Source organism: Trachinotus anak, unplaced genomic scaffold (assembly GCF_046630095.1).
Source record: "Trachinotus anak isolate AG129_WGS33_773 ecotype Australia unplaced genomic scaffold, CSIRO_AGI_Tana_v1 ptg000018l, whole genome shotgun sequence".
Taxonomy (NCBI): domain Eukaryota; kingdom Metazoa; phylum Chordata; class Actinopteri; order Carangiformes; family Carangidae; genus Trachinotus; species Trachinotus anak.
The window spans coordinates 7,693,656-7,709,632 of NW_027273869.1; the positions used below are offsets into that span (position 1 = coordinate 7,693,656).

The 15,977-nt window shown below is 41.5% G+C and overlaps 1 protein-coding gene across 5 annotated transcripts in view; it reads left to right on the forward strand.

The window, feature by feature from the left end:
* Nucleotides 1-15,977, forward strand: part of tbc1d22a (TBC1 domain family, member 22a) — a 118,937-nt gene that overhangs the window by 50,415 nt on the left and 52,545 nt on the right. For all 5 annotated transcript variants that reach the window (XM_071501820.1, XM_071501824.1, XM_071501819.1 and 2 more), the window contains one exon: nt 11,947-12,053. In XM_071501820.1, coding sequence (XP_071357921.1) covers nt 11,947-12,053 — 107 coding nt within the window. The remainder of the gene's footprint in view (nt 1-11,946; nt 12,054-15,977) is intronic.

Here is a 15,977-nt window from a genome sequence, read left to right on the forward strand (position 1 = left end):
TTCGTCTCAGTCTCCATTCCTCTATTTGGTTTAGACCAGAATCACCATGTTTCATGGGTTAAGTAATAGCATTTGGACTGGCAGAAATTGAATCGGCTGTGTGGTTTTGACCCTTATTCTCTGTCTCTCTCCACCTTTCTCTGTATAAATGTCTCTTTATTCCCCTGAAATATGTTCTTTTCTTTCAGACTTTTGATGGTTAACACTTTACATTTATCCTCTACTTCTTTCTCCTTAAAGAAGTTACACTCAGTATCCTCGAATCTCTAGTTTAGAGCACATTTAACATCTTGATCTGTGCCCGTATAACTTGGTTGCCACTCTCATACATTTTTAAGGCCACTGGATTACCTCATTCCAAACACGAGTGTAAACCTTTTTTACAAGGAGATGGACTGTATTCATTACATACGTCTGGTCATTTGATTGTTTCCGTGTATCCATCTAACAACAGCTGTGTCCAGCAGCTTTTTAAGTATTCTTTTGTTCTTAGAATAAGTAGTTAAATGAGCTATTTGTAAGTTTTGCTATACTACAGAGCCAACATTAGCATTAACAGCTGTCTTACCAGTCTAGAGGAAACATTGTGAGGGAAACATCAAACCTTATTCCTTTACTCGTCAAGAGTTGTCTGAAGTGGTGGAAAGCAACACCAATGTCAACTCTTGTCTCCATCACATCTTATTTTCCACTAAAGTTAACACGCTAACCAGCTAGCCTGAATCCGTCTCGTCACTTTCCAATAGCGCTGTATAGTGCTGTATACAGTAGCTCACTGTAGCCTCCAGTCTGCCCTGAAGAACTAGCACTGCTCAGAGGGCACATTATAACCTCTTGTCTTGTAAACGAGGGTCGAAGCTCTTACCACCACCCTCTCCCAACAAAAAAACACATTTGATGGCAGGGAAAACTAACAATTACCCTCCAAAAAAATCCACATAATAACCTTTATATGTGGGTTACGCGATGAAAATTTGTCTGCTGATTCTGCTGTTTAAGAATTTGTCCAAATGCCAAATATCTAAAAATATCTGAAAAAAAAACCCAATAATTAATAAAGACACTCCAATAAATCTGAATCAAATAGCAGTACTTCATCATGAAATGTTAATTCTACAAGGAAACAGCAACTTTTATGTGATGACTTACAGATAGTACACAATAATACACAATAATTAATAACATAACACAATCATTTTGTATTTGAATAAAACTGCCTAAATATGAAGGTTTAAGGTACTATAAACTAGTGAAAGTATAATACTACACATAATCAAAATCATTTGGGTGCTAAAATTTGGAACTGCTCACCAGATGAGATCAAATAATCTTTTAAAACACAGGTTTAAAAACTCTACTGCACTATAGTTGATTCTGCATGTCACTGTACTGTCACATAAGTCTGTAATACAGTCATTGTTGTTATTGTGAGCTGGGCAGAACCACAATGGAAATAAGTTACATTAACTTTTAGTCTTTAGTGTTTTCATTTCAATTTTTGTCTTAGTGTTTATATGCTTTTCCCTCCATCCTCCTTTGTTTTTTTTTTTTTTTGTGAATATTTGTTATGTGTGTTGTTGAGTGTAGATTAACATGTAATGGAATAAACCAGACTTTCCATTTCTTGAAAGAGGATAATGTTTCAACCCAGAGGCGAGGGGTCTGGGATGGGTTAAAACCAAGCGATTTCACTGATCATTTAACTGTTTCCTAAAACCTAAGTATGCGACAGAGAATAGGGTAAAGTGTGGTAATTGTTTTCAGTCATAGAGCTGTTCAGCAGGTAGAGACAGGAAATGTAATTACAAAAATGTAATATGGTGTGAAATGCAAAATCCCCCTGGCTAGCCATTTGCAAAGGCAGTGTTGCACATTTGTTTTTGTTGTTTTTAATTGTGTGTTGTGAGCCTTACATGTTTTGGCCTACGGTGTAGAAATGACCGGTGAAACCACACAGACCATTGTCAATGCTTGACAATAGAGTTTGTGAAGGTGAAAATCAACAGCTTTCATCTGCATCCGACCTGATCTTATTTCCCCGTATTACCAGAGATTCTCTCATTGCTCCTGATAAAAAGCAATGGAGCTCTGAAATGATCCAGAGAAATAGTTCTGTCAAAAAATGATTTATCTTCTGTGAATAATCGCAGGGGTTATTGAATATTTTTAGATTAAGTTAATTACTTGACTATAAAAAGCCATAAATTGAAACTCTCCTCACCAAGAAGCTTCAGATCTCTCCAAGTCTCTATTTCTCGTTCTCTTTGTCAGCCGTGTGATTGGAAAAAAGAAAATCTGTTTTATCATTCTGTCACCAGCGAGACGCGTTCCGCTTGACCTGATGCAATTGGAGGCAATTGAAACAGTCATCTTACCGTGCTGCCGCGCTGGTGGTGTGTGGTGTTTTTGCTTGCATCACGACCACGCGCGTGCACACATGCACACCCGCACACAGAGATGCACACAGACACGTGGGCATGTTTGAAACAGTAGCACTCATGCACAAAGACGCACTCAGCCATGCTCACTCAAAGGATCTGGACACTCGTATGTGAGAACACATACACACTGCACTCTCACACACATTCGCACAAATAGTCGTGAACGCTGCAGCACAGGATAATGTCTTGAGGTGCCTGTCTCACCACTCTGCACATCGACTGCCTGTGTGTTTAAATGTGACTACTGCTGTTCATAATGCATGCTTATTACTGCTCCCCTAATGTTTTTTTTTCCTAACTAAGCCTGCAGATTACACACACTAATGACTTAATGGACTGATCCTTCGCTTACAACTCAGGAAACTTTCCCTCAGCTCCTAAATGCCCACATTAGCCAGGCAGATTTACTGTGCTCTGAATGGATTGGACGTCGTATGTGATTAAAAAGTGTTTCGATGTGAGGTTGCCTATAGAAAGTGTCTGAGATTAAGTAATTGATTTCTTCATGTTACATGTACAAACCACTTTATTACAGCAAGTGACACAGTATGAGGCATAACCTGCTTATGCATACACTACACTGGTTAGACAAGTAGAAGGACATCATGTTCGACAGTTGGCTACATGTTCTTTAGCAGAGTAGTATCTAGCTTTGGATTGCTGCCATTGTTTTACCTCATATGTAACCAATGACCAAACGGAGATAGAAAACGCACAGTATATATAGAAATAAACTGAACAACAAAGGTTGTAATACACTGCAACTGTTGACCTGTGGCACTTCCTTAATTACTAAAGAATTGGTTAGTACTTTTAAGAGCACACAACAATGTGTTGGTTTCAGTTGGAATAATGTCAAAATAGCTTTCTTTTGAAGAAACAGTGTGAACTTAAGCTGCCTGTAAGCTTCGTCAGAAGTGCCTGTTGGACGATCGAATAGCTTTGGAAATCCTGTTCCTCTGTGCTTTTCCAACATCTGATCAAGGGAGGTTGTGTGCAACAACTTCTGTAACTTTCGGAAGCCAGAAATCCGATATTCAGATCCAAAATTTTAATGTGAACAACCAAACGCATCTCTATCAATGGAGAGACTGTCTGAAAATATGCGTTGTTATCCCCATATTAAAACAATATTGTGTCTCCCTCTTCAGTTCTTCACTTGGCCTTGAAGTGTGGCTGTTTGGAACAACTACAAACACATTTGAGTTTCAACGTGGTCAGACAACACATCAAATGAACCACTTCTTTTCTAGTGTAATCCTGTCAGCTTTGACAATACATATAAACGCCTACAGCACAAGTGCAGAAGGCAAGGTTATTTTTTATAGCACCTTTCAACAACAAGGCAACACAAAGACATTTATACAAGGCATAAAAGGGAAGAAGATAGAAGCAGAAAAGCGTGTGTGGTACAAATAGCTGTCTAGGAATTCTTCCTCTGTGAAATAATGATCTCTATAGCAATTATTTCTGTGCTAGATGAAACTGTTGTATGTTTTTCAATCAATTTTTTACTCTTTAAAATGTGAGGAATAGTGAAAAAGGTCTTTTGTAACTTCCCACAGTCCAGATGTCTTCAAATTAAGTTTTTTGTTTGACCAATAAATGTAATTTACATTTTGCAATTATATTAAAACAGACAAGGAAACACCAAAATTTCAAGAAGTGGAATTGGTGTTTCTTTTTAGCTGTATTGAATTACTTTCCCATTGCCTTTACCTAAGGGCGCAGGTAAAAGCAATGATTTCATCTTTCTATCTGCTTCTGAGGCTGAGAAATAAAGCTTTTAGTGACAGCATCAGGTGAATCTTTAGCTCTAGTTAGCACCCATTGTCCTTCTCCCCCTCCTCCTCCTCTGACATGTCTCAGCAGCTTAGCAGGTTGAAGTCAGTGTCTCAGTCTTCTAAGTCGTTGACTTTGTTGTTTTCATCCTGTTAAGTAAAGCCATTGTCTAAACCGTGACTTCAAAATCTTTTTGAAGAGCTAAAATCTCATTTGATTTTAAAGGGAAAAAGCACGTAGGCGTCGCACCCGGTTTTAAAGGGAGAAGGATGCGCAAGTTGTATGTGATCTAATGGGTTGAGTTCAAATCAAAATGAATGTTGATGAATATGTCATCAGTTGACTGATTATTCAGCTACTTATTAAAGGTAAAGTGAGTCATTCATTCATCGCAGGTTTGACAGTTTGATCCCTCGCTCCTCCTGTGGAAGTGTCCTGGGGCAAGGCCCTGTTCTTCTTTGAGATTGTTGATGATCTGACATGAGTCTGGATTTATTTGGTTCTTTACAGCTGGTTCAAAAATAGAAAAAAAAGAAACATGAAAATGGCTTAATTTCTCATAGATACAGTGAAAGAATGTTGATATAATTATGATTTTTAGACGAGAACTTATTGAGAAAACAATGAGATCCGTTGATGTAATTGCCGCATGTTTATACTTCACAAAATATAAAACAAAATAGAAGTTTGTGCAGTTAAAACAAAATGATCCAGATTTGGAAATAGTGTGAGCAAGAAGACAACAACTCAGCAACCAGATTCTGTCTGTTTAAAGGAAAAGGAAAATGGAAAATGTGGCATTTGATTTGACATTAAAACTGGAGTTTGTCATTTCAACACTGAAACTTATGAAATAACTAACTGCAGAATTCTCTTTGCTCAAAATGGTTTATGCTTTTACAGTTGCATTTTAAGAGTTAGAAAGGTTAGCAGGCTTGTGGTCAGATCTCATAGACTGGTAATATCTGATGTGGTGCAAGTGTGGAAGAATTTTGAGCACAATATGGCCCAAAAGAACACACATAAAGTGAGACTTATGTCCATCAATCTGTTCCCCTACTACTATACTCAAAGAGTCAAATTAGCTGGATATGAATTAACAGGATTGTTGAAGCCTGATAACGGCACGCTAGCTAGAATTAGTTAAACCACGTTCAAAGAACAGGCCCTAGGACACTGAATTTCCTCGGTAATTGCTCCTGATGTTTGAGCCAGCGTGTTGTGTGAGTGTGTGTGTGTGTGTGTGTGTGTGTGTGTGTGTGTGTGTGTACTTGTACTTGCTACATAGTAAGGACCAAAAAAAGTATTTTACTAACAGAGTGAGGACATTTTGGGAAAGTGAGGACATTTTGGCCAGTCCTCACTTTTTGAGACACCTTAAAATCACATTTTGAGGGTTAAGACTTGGCTTTAGAGTTTTGGTTAGAATTAGGTTTAGGTTAAGGTTAGGGTAAGGGGCTAGAGAATGCATTATGTCAATGAGTGTCCTCACAAAGATGGAAGTACAAATATGTGTGTGTGTGTGTGTGTGAGAATGTATAAATGAGGGTTAAAATTGTACAGAGCCTTGGATAAAAGCGCTATAACACCATTTAAACAATCCACAACTGGTTGGTTAAAGATAAACTAAACTGGAGCCTCATGTCTTCATGTCCTGCTGCATGCCGTTTGAAATTTGGGATTTTGGCAAATCCACCTTAAGCCTTTTTGGCACAAAAAGTGTTTTTCAGATTGCCCCTCATGTATGGCCCTTTGCAGTTGGTGTGAATCTTACAGGCTTTACCAGGAGCCGTCCTGTTGCTCCAGCTGTGATTTGTGCTATTGATCACCAATGCCCTCGCCACCCTCTGCATGTGATCACCGTGGAATTAAAAAAGCTGTAGAGGAAAACACAAACAGACCTCATTCAGGCAGTGTTGCATCCCTCTGGCATTGCCATGGTTACACAATTGTGGAGTACGTTGCCAGCTGCACACATGTGGAAACACAAGTTCTCACACACACATCTGTGCCGAACAAATATGCCGCGGGCTGGTACAAGGATTGGTGATGGGGAGGGTTTGCGGTGCGAATGGAGACATTGGCAGCGGTAGCAACAGTTAATGCGATGCGGTGGCCTTACTCAACATTGAACACTTTAAGCTTCCTCATACAAGACACCATCTTACCTCAGGGCAAGTGGATCATTATGTGTCTGCACATAGGCAGATATGGTATTAATAGCTGTGCTCCATTTGATGTCAAGGACTTACATTATCTTGCCAACAGCTGTGGGGCCTGCTGTTTGATGTATGGACACACGGCTCATAGTGCAGATAGGGGGAGATGAGAAAATTGTTTGAGTGATTGTGTAGATTTTAGGGCCTAGAGCGTTCCTTATCACTGGCGAGGCTGAAGTTCAATGCTTTCAATGACTAAGCTTAGCAGGGTTCTGAAAAAAGAAAAACTTTGTAACTTCTAAGAAATATAAAATGAAGACAATGGGCTTGTTTTTTTTTTTGGAAACTAGACAGCAGACTTAATATAAATCTCATAAACCTGAAGTTTCAAGGAAACAAAAGATTTTCTTATGATTATTAAATTATTTATATTAAATTATGTGAGAGAAAAAAATCTATTATTCCTTTTCTCACCTCTACTCGTATCACTTCCACCTGTACTATTGCTCTCTCACACACACACACACACACACACACACACACACACACACACACACTCCTGCTCCTACCTTCCTTCACCTCCAGCTGTCTATTTTCATATCTTCACATCCTGTTTCGCACACTGCAATAATCCCATTCTCATTGCACTCAAATCTTCTGTGATCCTGCATATTTATGTGTGTGTGTGTGTGTTCGTGTGCGTGTGCGCGCTCTCAATGTGTTGGTGACACCAAGTTTGCCAGGTTGACTCTCTTCTTAATTATCCAACAGTATGAATGCCACCTCTCTGGAAAATGTTCAGCTCTCATTAACATCGGTGTTATCGCACTAATTGTGCCACGGTGGGGAAATCACAATTTTTTTTATTCTTTTTTTTTTTTTTTTTGTTGCTGCAGCCTGAGTGAGAGGTGGAGTGGGGATTTGTCAGAGACATGCGGGGGGGGTGGAAGTATAACTGTACATGCTAGATGAGCAGCTAACGCGTGTCAAGGCTTCGGGGCTTTGTTGCTTGGGCGTCATTCTGGAGGTGGACAGTGGATTGTGAAATGTTTGGATTCACTACCCGAATTGTAAGTCATTAGATTTATTAGATTCAACTGTAACTGCTGCTGTAAATGATAAGTAATGACTGCACCACTTAATGTGATGTTATAAGCTCTGGATGGCGAGATGCTGTTAAAAGCAATCGCACGCGCTCTCTGTGGCGGTTGGCAACTCAGGTTAGCTTGTGATTAATCTGAACCAACAGAAGGTTGTCAAACGGGACTGTTATTTCTTTCCCAATTGCTGTCTGCACAGACACACACTGACTCTCATGCTCAGCACACACACACTTTATGATTACATCAGGCCAAACTAGCTCGTTTATCATCTTACATCACATTACCTCGTGGCCCATAGTTGTAAAGAGCAGATGGCAGCACTGGTGTGTGTGTGGGCATGTGTGTGTGTGTGTTGTGTGTACTCGGTCCGCGTGCGCACGTCTGTCTGTGTAGGTGCCCGCGCTCGGTCTCCGGAGGTGTAACCCGGCTCCGCGTGCCAAGCTGTGCCAAGTGCTCACAGCTGGCAGCGACCAAGCAGTTGGTCTCTCCGGACAAGTTGCCCCCTGCGCCAGGACAAACAGGAAATGAGCCCTGGGGCCCGGCAGGAAACTGGCTCCGTGGCCAATAGCAAGAGAGGTGAAGACGGGGGAAGGGGGGGGCTTGGAGAGGCAGGGTAGCAATAGCAACAGAAGAGATGTCAAATGGCTGTACAGAAGTGAAGGGAACAAAGGAGGAGAAAAGGGAGAAAAAGCATTGATGTACCAGTAACAGAGAGATCAAGAGAAATATCAGAGGGAAGTCTAGGTGTAAAAAGAGGTAGGAGCGGTGTGTTGATGGAGGAGAGGAGACATGAAGTGGCACAAGTGAAAATATGTCAGGAGAATAATAGCTGACCTCAAACTTAGGTTGTTGGAGAAAGTTTAGATTCCTAAATTAAACATTTCACTCAGTATCTGTCAAATTAAGAACAGACATCAAAGAAATTCTATGCTGATTCTTACTTTCAAGCAAACAATTACTGCTCTGTAATCACTGTGTGTGTGTGTGTGTGTGCGTGTGCATGCATGTGGTGCTCCTTGGTTATGCCTCCAAGTCTGTGGTCTGTATGCGCTGTGCTGTACTGCCAATTTGATCACAACACGCAGACATGTGGAAGTTTGTGTTTGTCTTATGAGAGTTGGCCGCATCAAACAAGGTCCTCTACCAAGGTTAGTTTGTGTCTGACCTGCTGTCTCAACAGCCTGAGGATATTATTTGGCGAAAGATTATTTTGGAGCAACATCTCACACAGAGTTAAAGCCGCTGAGACTCTCATTCTCTGATGCAAGGCTCACTGAAGCTTGAACTTCCACAAATTCCCCAGGTTCTTATTTGTGAAGCATTTCCAGTGAGGCACAGATCATGTCCCAGACATGTATTGTCAGCTGGTCCTTACTGTGGAGGCAGAGCTCCAAAAGTAATTACCAAGAGAATCTCTTGAAGGAATTTCCACTGAGGCATTGATCCCATGAAGGTAATTAGCAATTTCTTCTTCTGAGAGCAGGTCAACTGAGACACAAAGTCTGAATGTTCCAGGGAGCTGGCCGTATGGTGTTTTTTGTTTAGTTTTTTATGTTTCTAGAACAATCCTGGTTTTAAGGTGGGTCAGGTGGGTCATGAAAACTGAATTCAGCCAGGTTCAGGTTGTTAAAAGATCAGCCATTCACCACACAGCTTTGATTCTTTTACCCTTTAAACAGGGAACAGGTAGAGCTGCCCGGACTCCCCAACCATGAAAAATGACGTCTGAGTTTTTAAGTATTCATCTGTGAACAGTTGGTCAATGGTGTTAGCGTCAGTGCCATGAGCAATCGCAGGGGGCACTGTTGCCTTATGATCCAGCCACACTGAGTCCAGTCATGGCCTCTCCTACTCTCAGCCCCCCTTCCTCTTGTGTGTCCTTGTTATTGTGATGAGCTATGCCCAATTCCAGTACGACCACTGGACTCCTGGAAGCAGCTGTCCCTTCTAATCTGCTCCGGAGTCAAGGTCTAGGTTTGGAACTGCGCCCGACAGCAAAGCTTTAGCCACGACAAAGACTGATTTGAGACTTTGGGATACTCTGGGTGTCCCCGAACGCCAGAGCAGTGGCACTCATCACCTTGTTAATCAGCAATGACACCACACGAATTGCCAGTCAGCCTGTTTACAATTAATCTTTTCAACTACAAATTTAATGCCCAGAGCCACAGCATCCCACAGAGAGAAGCCTGTATTCATGTATTGTCATTGTCTTCTGCATGGCTATAGAGGAGCTATCAAATTAAATACTGGCTTCAAATTGGTCAGATGGTGGCTCCTTTTGTCTCTGCACTGTTAGAGCAGCTGCTCCTGGACTACATTTAGGTCCAGTTGATTGTAGTTGACTTCTGCTGTGGCCTCTGTTTAAGCTGAGGAGAAATATTGTGAGTATTCATCCCATCAGCTGCCTCTGACTCATAATATTTTTTGGTGGCTGACCTCTTCCTCTCTAAATATATTTACACTTCTCATTGCAAACTGATTTTTTTTTTTTTTTTAATAAATCTCATTCTAAAAATTGGATTTCATTAGATTATATCTCTGTACATTTGCGCTAGTCATGGCAGTTATATGTAGCCTGCGGCTTTATTACATTTTTCTTTTCACACTGCTTGTGTTAGTATTGTGGTTAGAATGAACTATGCTGACATGTAATCACAATGCAGTCCCTGACCACTTCCATATCTGGTATTAAACATCTTGTAGTTATGCAAACATAATGGACCTTGATCTGTGCGGGTGTGATAGGATGAGAAGTCTCACTGAAATGAAGTCTCTTTCCTGGTCTCTGTCCACCCTTACCTGACTTCAAGCAAGATAAGACAATGATGAGGTCGAGCACACGCACGCGCACACACACACACACACACACACACACACACACACACACACACACACACACACACACACACACACACACACACACACACACACACACAAGCATACAGCCTGGTTGTTAGTGGCTTTGTAGTCATGGCCCTCTGCCAGCTCCCTGTCTGTCTGTCTGTCAGACTGAGCATGCTCATTACAACCTTGACAACATTCCACTGGGGTTGCCAAGGATACCAAGCAGCGCTGCCAGGTCCTGATTGTGTATGCGAGTGTGTATTAGGGATGCACAAGCTCATACAAATACATACAGACACTAGATTTTTGGTAATATGGCCACACATAAACTAACACACGCACACAGACACACTTTTCTCTGTTTCTCTCTGCCCCCCCCCCCACACACACACACACACTCTCTCTCTCTCTCTCTCTCTCTCTCTCTCTCTCTCTCTCTCTCTCTCTCTCTCTCTCTCTCTCTCTCTCTCTCTTTTCTTTCTCTCTCTAGATCATTGTTAATCAGTCTTGTCCCATCTCCTCTCCACTGGCTGTCAGTGGCTTGTCAGAGGCCCGTCAAAGCCCCTGCAGTCCGTCACACACTGCTGCCGTTAATGACATCTGATGACACCCATCGCTGAAGTCACCCACTGGAGATGACTGGGGACTCAGTGCACTTGCTGCTTGGAAATTGTTTCCTCTGTGCAGGCTGCACTGTGTTTTAGGATATATCTGAGCCTAATTCTGCCTTATGCATGTACAGGCTATTTACCCTCCTGCCTGTACCTCACTTCTTCCTTTACTGCTTCACAATCGCCTTTGTAATTATTCTGCAGCAGTTTACATGAAACGCAAACAGTCAAATGCAAAGCCTGAAATCACAACAACAAATACCAACAAAAAGGAAGAATAAAGAGATAGGACTATAACAAGAATAATTTACATAAGAAAGTACAAAACTTTTTAAAAAGTCAGTGATGTGACTCTGGGGTGGTAATATAACTTCACTCGGTTCAAAGACGTATAAAAAGTTGCATAATTTCTTTTGTTTGCCCAAGAAAGTATGTTAAATACATTCAGCATCTGCAATATAAAAAGTAGATAATGGCGTGTGCATGGAGACAGTGTGACATTTTATCCATGCTCGAAGCAGCCATGGAGAACCCACTGTTTTTTAAAAGATGATAATCATTCGCCTGCTCTATTAGTCTGCTATTTATTTTCTTCCCACACGTTCCGCCACCACAGTCCCTCCATTACTTCATCCCTCTTTTATTCCTGGGCTCCAATTTGTCAGTGTCTTCATTCCTTACCACACATCTCTTTCATAACCCGCCTCCTTACCTCTTCCTTTGCACCCACACTCCCCATTGAATTTGTCCTTCCTATACACCTTTGACTTTCTTGCTCTCGTGTCTGAATGGTGGGCTCATGACGGAGCCTCTGCTGTGGTGCTGGGCTTGCATTGCTCTGTGTGTGTGTGTGTGTGTGTGTCCTGTCTCCATTCTTTCTGTCTCTCCTTTTACCTTTAACTTCCTCTCACATAATTCTTGCACCTGTCTCTCTGTTTCTTTCTGTCTGTCTCCTGCAGTGCTTATTTCTCACTCGCTCTCTGTTCTCCTTTCTCTTCTCTAGAGGAGGAAGTGGAAAACTTTGACGTGTCCAGTCTCCAGGAAGAGGCTCTGAGGAACATTGAAGCTGACAGCTTCTGGTGCATGAGCAAACTGCTGGACGGCATCCAGGTAAGCATGTGTGTACGTACGTGTTGAAAAGATGTAGGCTGCCTTACAATAAACTTTGATGAAAATACCCACAGTCTTATACTTTCATACCAACATGCTGTAGATGCTCTATTTCCTGCTGGCTCCCTCCTCTGTGTAATCTGTCTGCCCCCTTTTTCTTTCTTTCTTCCTAGTTCTTTTACTCACTCTCTTTAAAAGTTTTTTGTATGGATACAGGCTTTTCTGATCCAGTCTTGACAGGGCAATGGGTAATTTTTCACTCATTTCATAGACTAAATGATTAATTGATAAGTAAAAATAGTAACCGGCCTCTTGTTACACATTTAGAGCTTTCTGGATGTCCTTCATCCTTCAGGTTACTTACCAAATGCAAGACTAGCCTTCGCTTATTTTTATCAGGGTTTCTTGGCTTTGGTAGATGCTCACCTTTCCTCACTCTCTCTGTTTACTTCACCTCTCCACCTTTTTATGCTTGGTAGGAACTTTACAATTGGCTTGCAAAATAGCAAGTACAGTGTTTCTACGCTTCTAAATGAGGTGGAACGGATGATAACCCAAGGGTTAGATCTCCCGACCATAGAGATCGTTCATCCAAAATACTGATCTTAGAGTGGCAGGAGGCTGTGTACAGATGCTCCCTTGGGTGCTGATTCTCAGTGGCATTAGCAGCACTAACTCTTTTCATATTACAGGGACTCATATGATTCGCCGTGTGGGTTATCAAGCTTGAGTTTGCTTCATCGACTGGTCGACTAAATTACTGGTTTCTTTCTAATCAAAGCTTCAGCTGTCATATTTGTACAAGGGCCAGCCTCACATATGTCTGATGACTAACTTATTTCCCATTTCCACTTATTTCCAATACCTGGCTAAATTAAGTTCTGGGGAGATAGTTTCACCCCCTAAAAAAGTCCCTGTCTGGGGAGGTTGTACTTTCGGGAGGTTCATTTTCGATCACCTGTACATACCCTTTAGCCAAGCTTTCCTTGTTCATCACTTGAATGGAGACAGAATTGACTTTCAATGACTTTGTAGATCTTGTTTTTCGCAGCGTGAATGCAGGTAACACATGCAGCTGCATGCACTAGCTCTGTCATATCAAAGTCATCTGGACATGCAAGGCCACACACCTAAGTGCAAAGGTGCATAAGTACGTACACACCATACCATAATAGTCTGACTTTTGGATGCCACTGTATATGTATTTACATTCATAATTTACTGTGCTTTTCCACTGTGAAGAGTTTTTAATGCACAGAGACAATGTAGGTTGCATTGTTGCTTAGTTTTACTGTGTGTGTGCATGATGCACCCCTACAGATAATTAATTGTATGCACAGTGTTGAATGTTACAGTGTTGGGGTGGTCTGACATTGCTGGCTGTCGTAAAGCCTTCAGGGCCTCTGTAACAGTGTAAGCATTATGTATGAAAGAGCTTTTCTGTGTGGTTTTAAGAAATGTGATTGTCTTGCATATTCCGAAGCAGGCCGGAGTGTCTGGAGACTAGATAATTGCACACAGACCGCAGCACCAAACTTCATTTTGTTTCATCATTTCTTCCCAAACCCTTTTGCCCAGCAGCTCTGTTAATCGACCTCGCTCTCAGCGGTCATGGTTGAGCCATCTGTCAATTCTAAACGTGCCTGCCTGAGCCGGTGGTAGATTTACCCTGAACAGTAGCACCGTTACTTAGCATCCTCATTTCTGCCTTGGCCCTCAAATATGTTTTTACCATATCTGTGTGTGCTGGATTAAAGCACCAAGTCCAAGCCAATAGAGGAGACTTTGTGCCTTTTGTAGATGCTATTTGTTCTGTAAGAAAAAGTGGCAAACATTTTTTAATTCATTCATTTATTTCACATTTTTGACTTACTCATGATTTTGTGGCACTGTTAAAGAAACATGTGCCAAGTCTTCACAGTTGGGTCAATGCCTCTAATCTAAAGTAACACTTAAGAGAATGGCTGCAGCAGTTAGGCTTTAAATTATTGATTATGAAATGTGATTATTGTTGTATGGAACTCAGCGGTAAAACAAACATTCTTAATCATGGTGGTGGAGTTTAAGTGAGAAAAAAGAACACTGTTTTAATAGATGACTTCTGTAAACTTAATTTGTTTAATACACACATCACTGCATTAAAATATACTTAACATCTCCTTGCCCTACACTAAAGGTAATTAATAATAAGGAGCATGTGTTGTGCATAAAAAATGGGCATCAATAAATAACTATCAATTAGTCGGCTATTTATTTAAGAAATTAATAGATGCTGTGCCTTGTTGCCCCTGAGAGAGAAGGACGGAGAGAAAGCTGAGCTAGAGAGAAGAATAGAGTGTGTGTCTTTGTGAATGCTTTTGTATTTGTGTGGATGCTGTTTGTCCCCATGCTTGTGTCTGTTTGTGACCTTGGCTCCAAACTAATTATGTGCAATGCACCAGGGAAGCCCATGTTTCCCCCCTAATGCTTTCTAAACAATCTGATGAAGGCTGAGTGCCTCAGCGCTGTAATTAGTTGGTGATCCTTGCTCTGACCTCGTCTCAAACCCTCTCACATCCACTATACACTATTAGACTTAACTGAGGGCCTGCAGGTGGGAGTCTGGGGGTTAGAAAGAGCCAGAGTCCGTCCGAGCAGTTTCACTTGCTCACTTCCCCTAGTATTTCCTCTGGAACTGGTGCCACACGAGTTTCTACTTGTTTTGGGTTATTTGGGTAAAATATTTGATTGAATCACGACACAGAAACAAGGTCACAAACTTGCTCTCTTCCTTCCATGAACCACAGCTGCAGTTTTATACAATTACCTCGTATACAGTGGAAATACTTTTGAGAGATTTTTTTCTTTCTATTACAGTAAATTGGCCATTAGCTAAGGTTTTAGTGTTTCACCACCATGTTTCTCTCCCAGCTAAAATGGAACAGGCTATTTTGGCTGTCAATTCATTTAAGCAGCTTCTCTAATGAGCAGCTGCTTAAATTGGCAGCACTGCAGCCCCTTCCTCCAAAGGAGCAGGCTGGGTTAAAAGGTAGGTTAGAGAGATCAGTTGATTGGAGGCAACTTCACTTGCCTGTCTGTGTTGACAAAAATCAGAATGACGTGAAGAGATATTTCGAACAAGACAACTTTTCTTCTTAGCCTTCACGCTTCAAAAGCACTAAAATGTTCGGAATAGTCCTTGGATGCCCACTTAGATGGCTGGGAACTGTCAGGGCAACATTTCTGTGTTGTATGTATTATTGATGAAATTAAAGCTGTTGTCTAGGCTGACATCCAGGGCTACATACCCATGCCAGAACATGTAACAGCCCCCGCTGCTTTAGCAGACAGCCAGTGACAGTTTCAGGAGTAAATGAAGACAGCCACTCTTCTGTCCTGGCATGACCTTTAAGGCAGAGGTAAATGGACAGGCGCCGGTGTGTGCATGTGTGTGTTCCAACAGCATCAACAAGATAACAGTGCACGGCTCTCCACAGCCCATTTACACATCAAACAGACTGCCCACGTCTAGTTCTGACATGATCAAAAAAACATGGCTGAACTACCTGAGCTCCTGGACCAGAGGGGGCACATTATTCACGTTCAAATGGGCTTGTGTTTATCTTTTTTCCATGATCACTCAATCATGTGACACATTCAGGTGCTTTTAAGCATGACTCTGCCTCTAAACTGAGGTACAAATTTGAATTTGAATGACAGCTTAACATAAAATAACCACCCAAAAGTAAATGGAACGTCCACACATTGGTACATTTACGCATTTACCCACACAGCTCTGTTAAATTGACCCCAATGTTACCCCCGTCTCTCCAGCAGCCAATTAGTCTTGTACTGTGCTAAATTGGACAGCGCCTCTGGCTAACTTGACTAATGTAGTTTGTTAAAACGGTTCCATATCTGTCGTTTCAATGAGTTTAAGTGGAA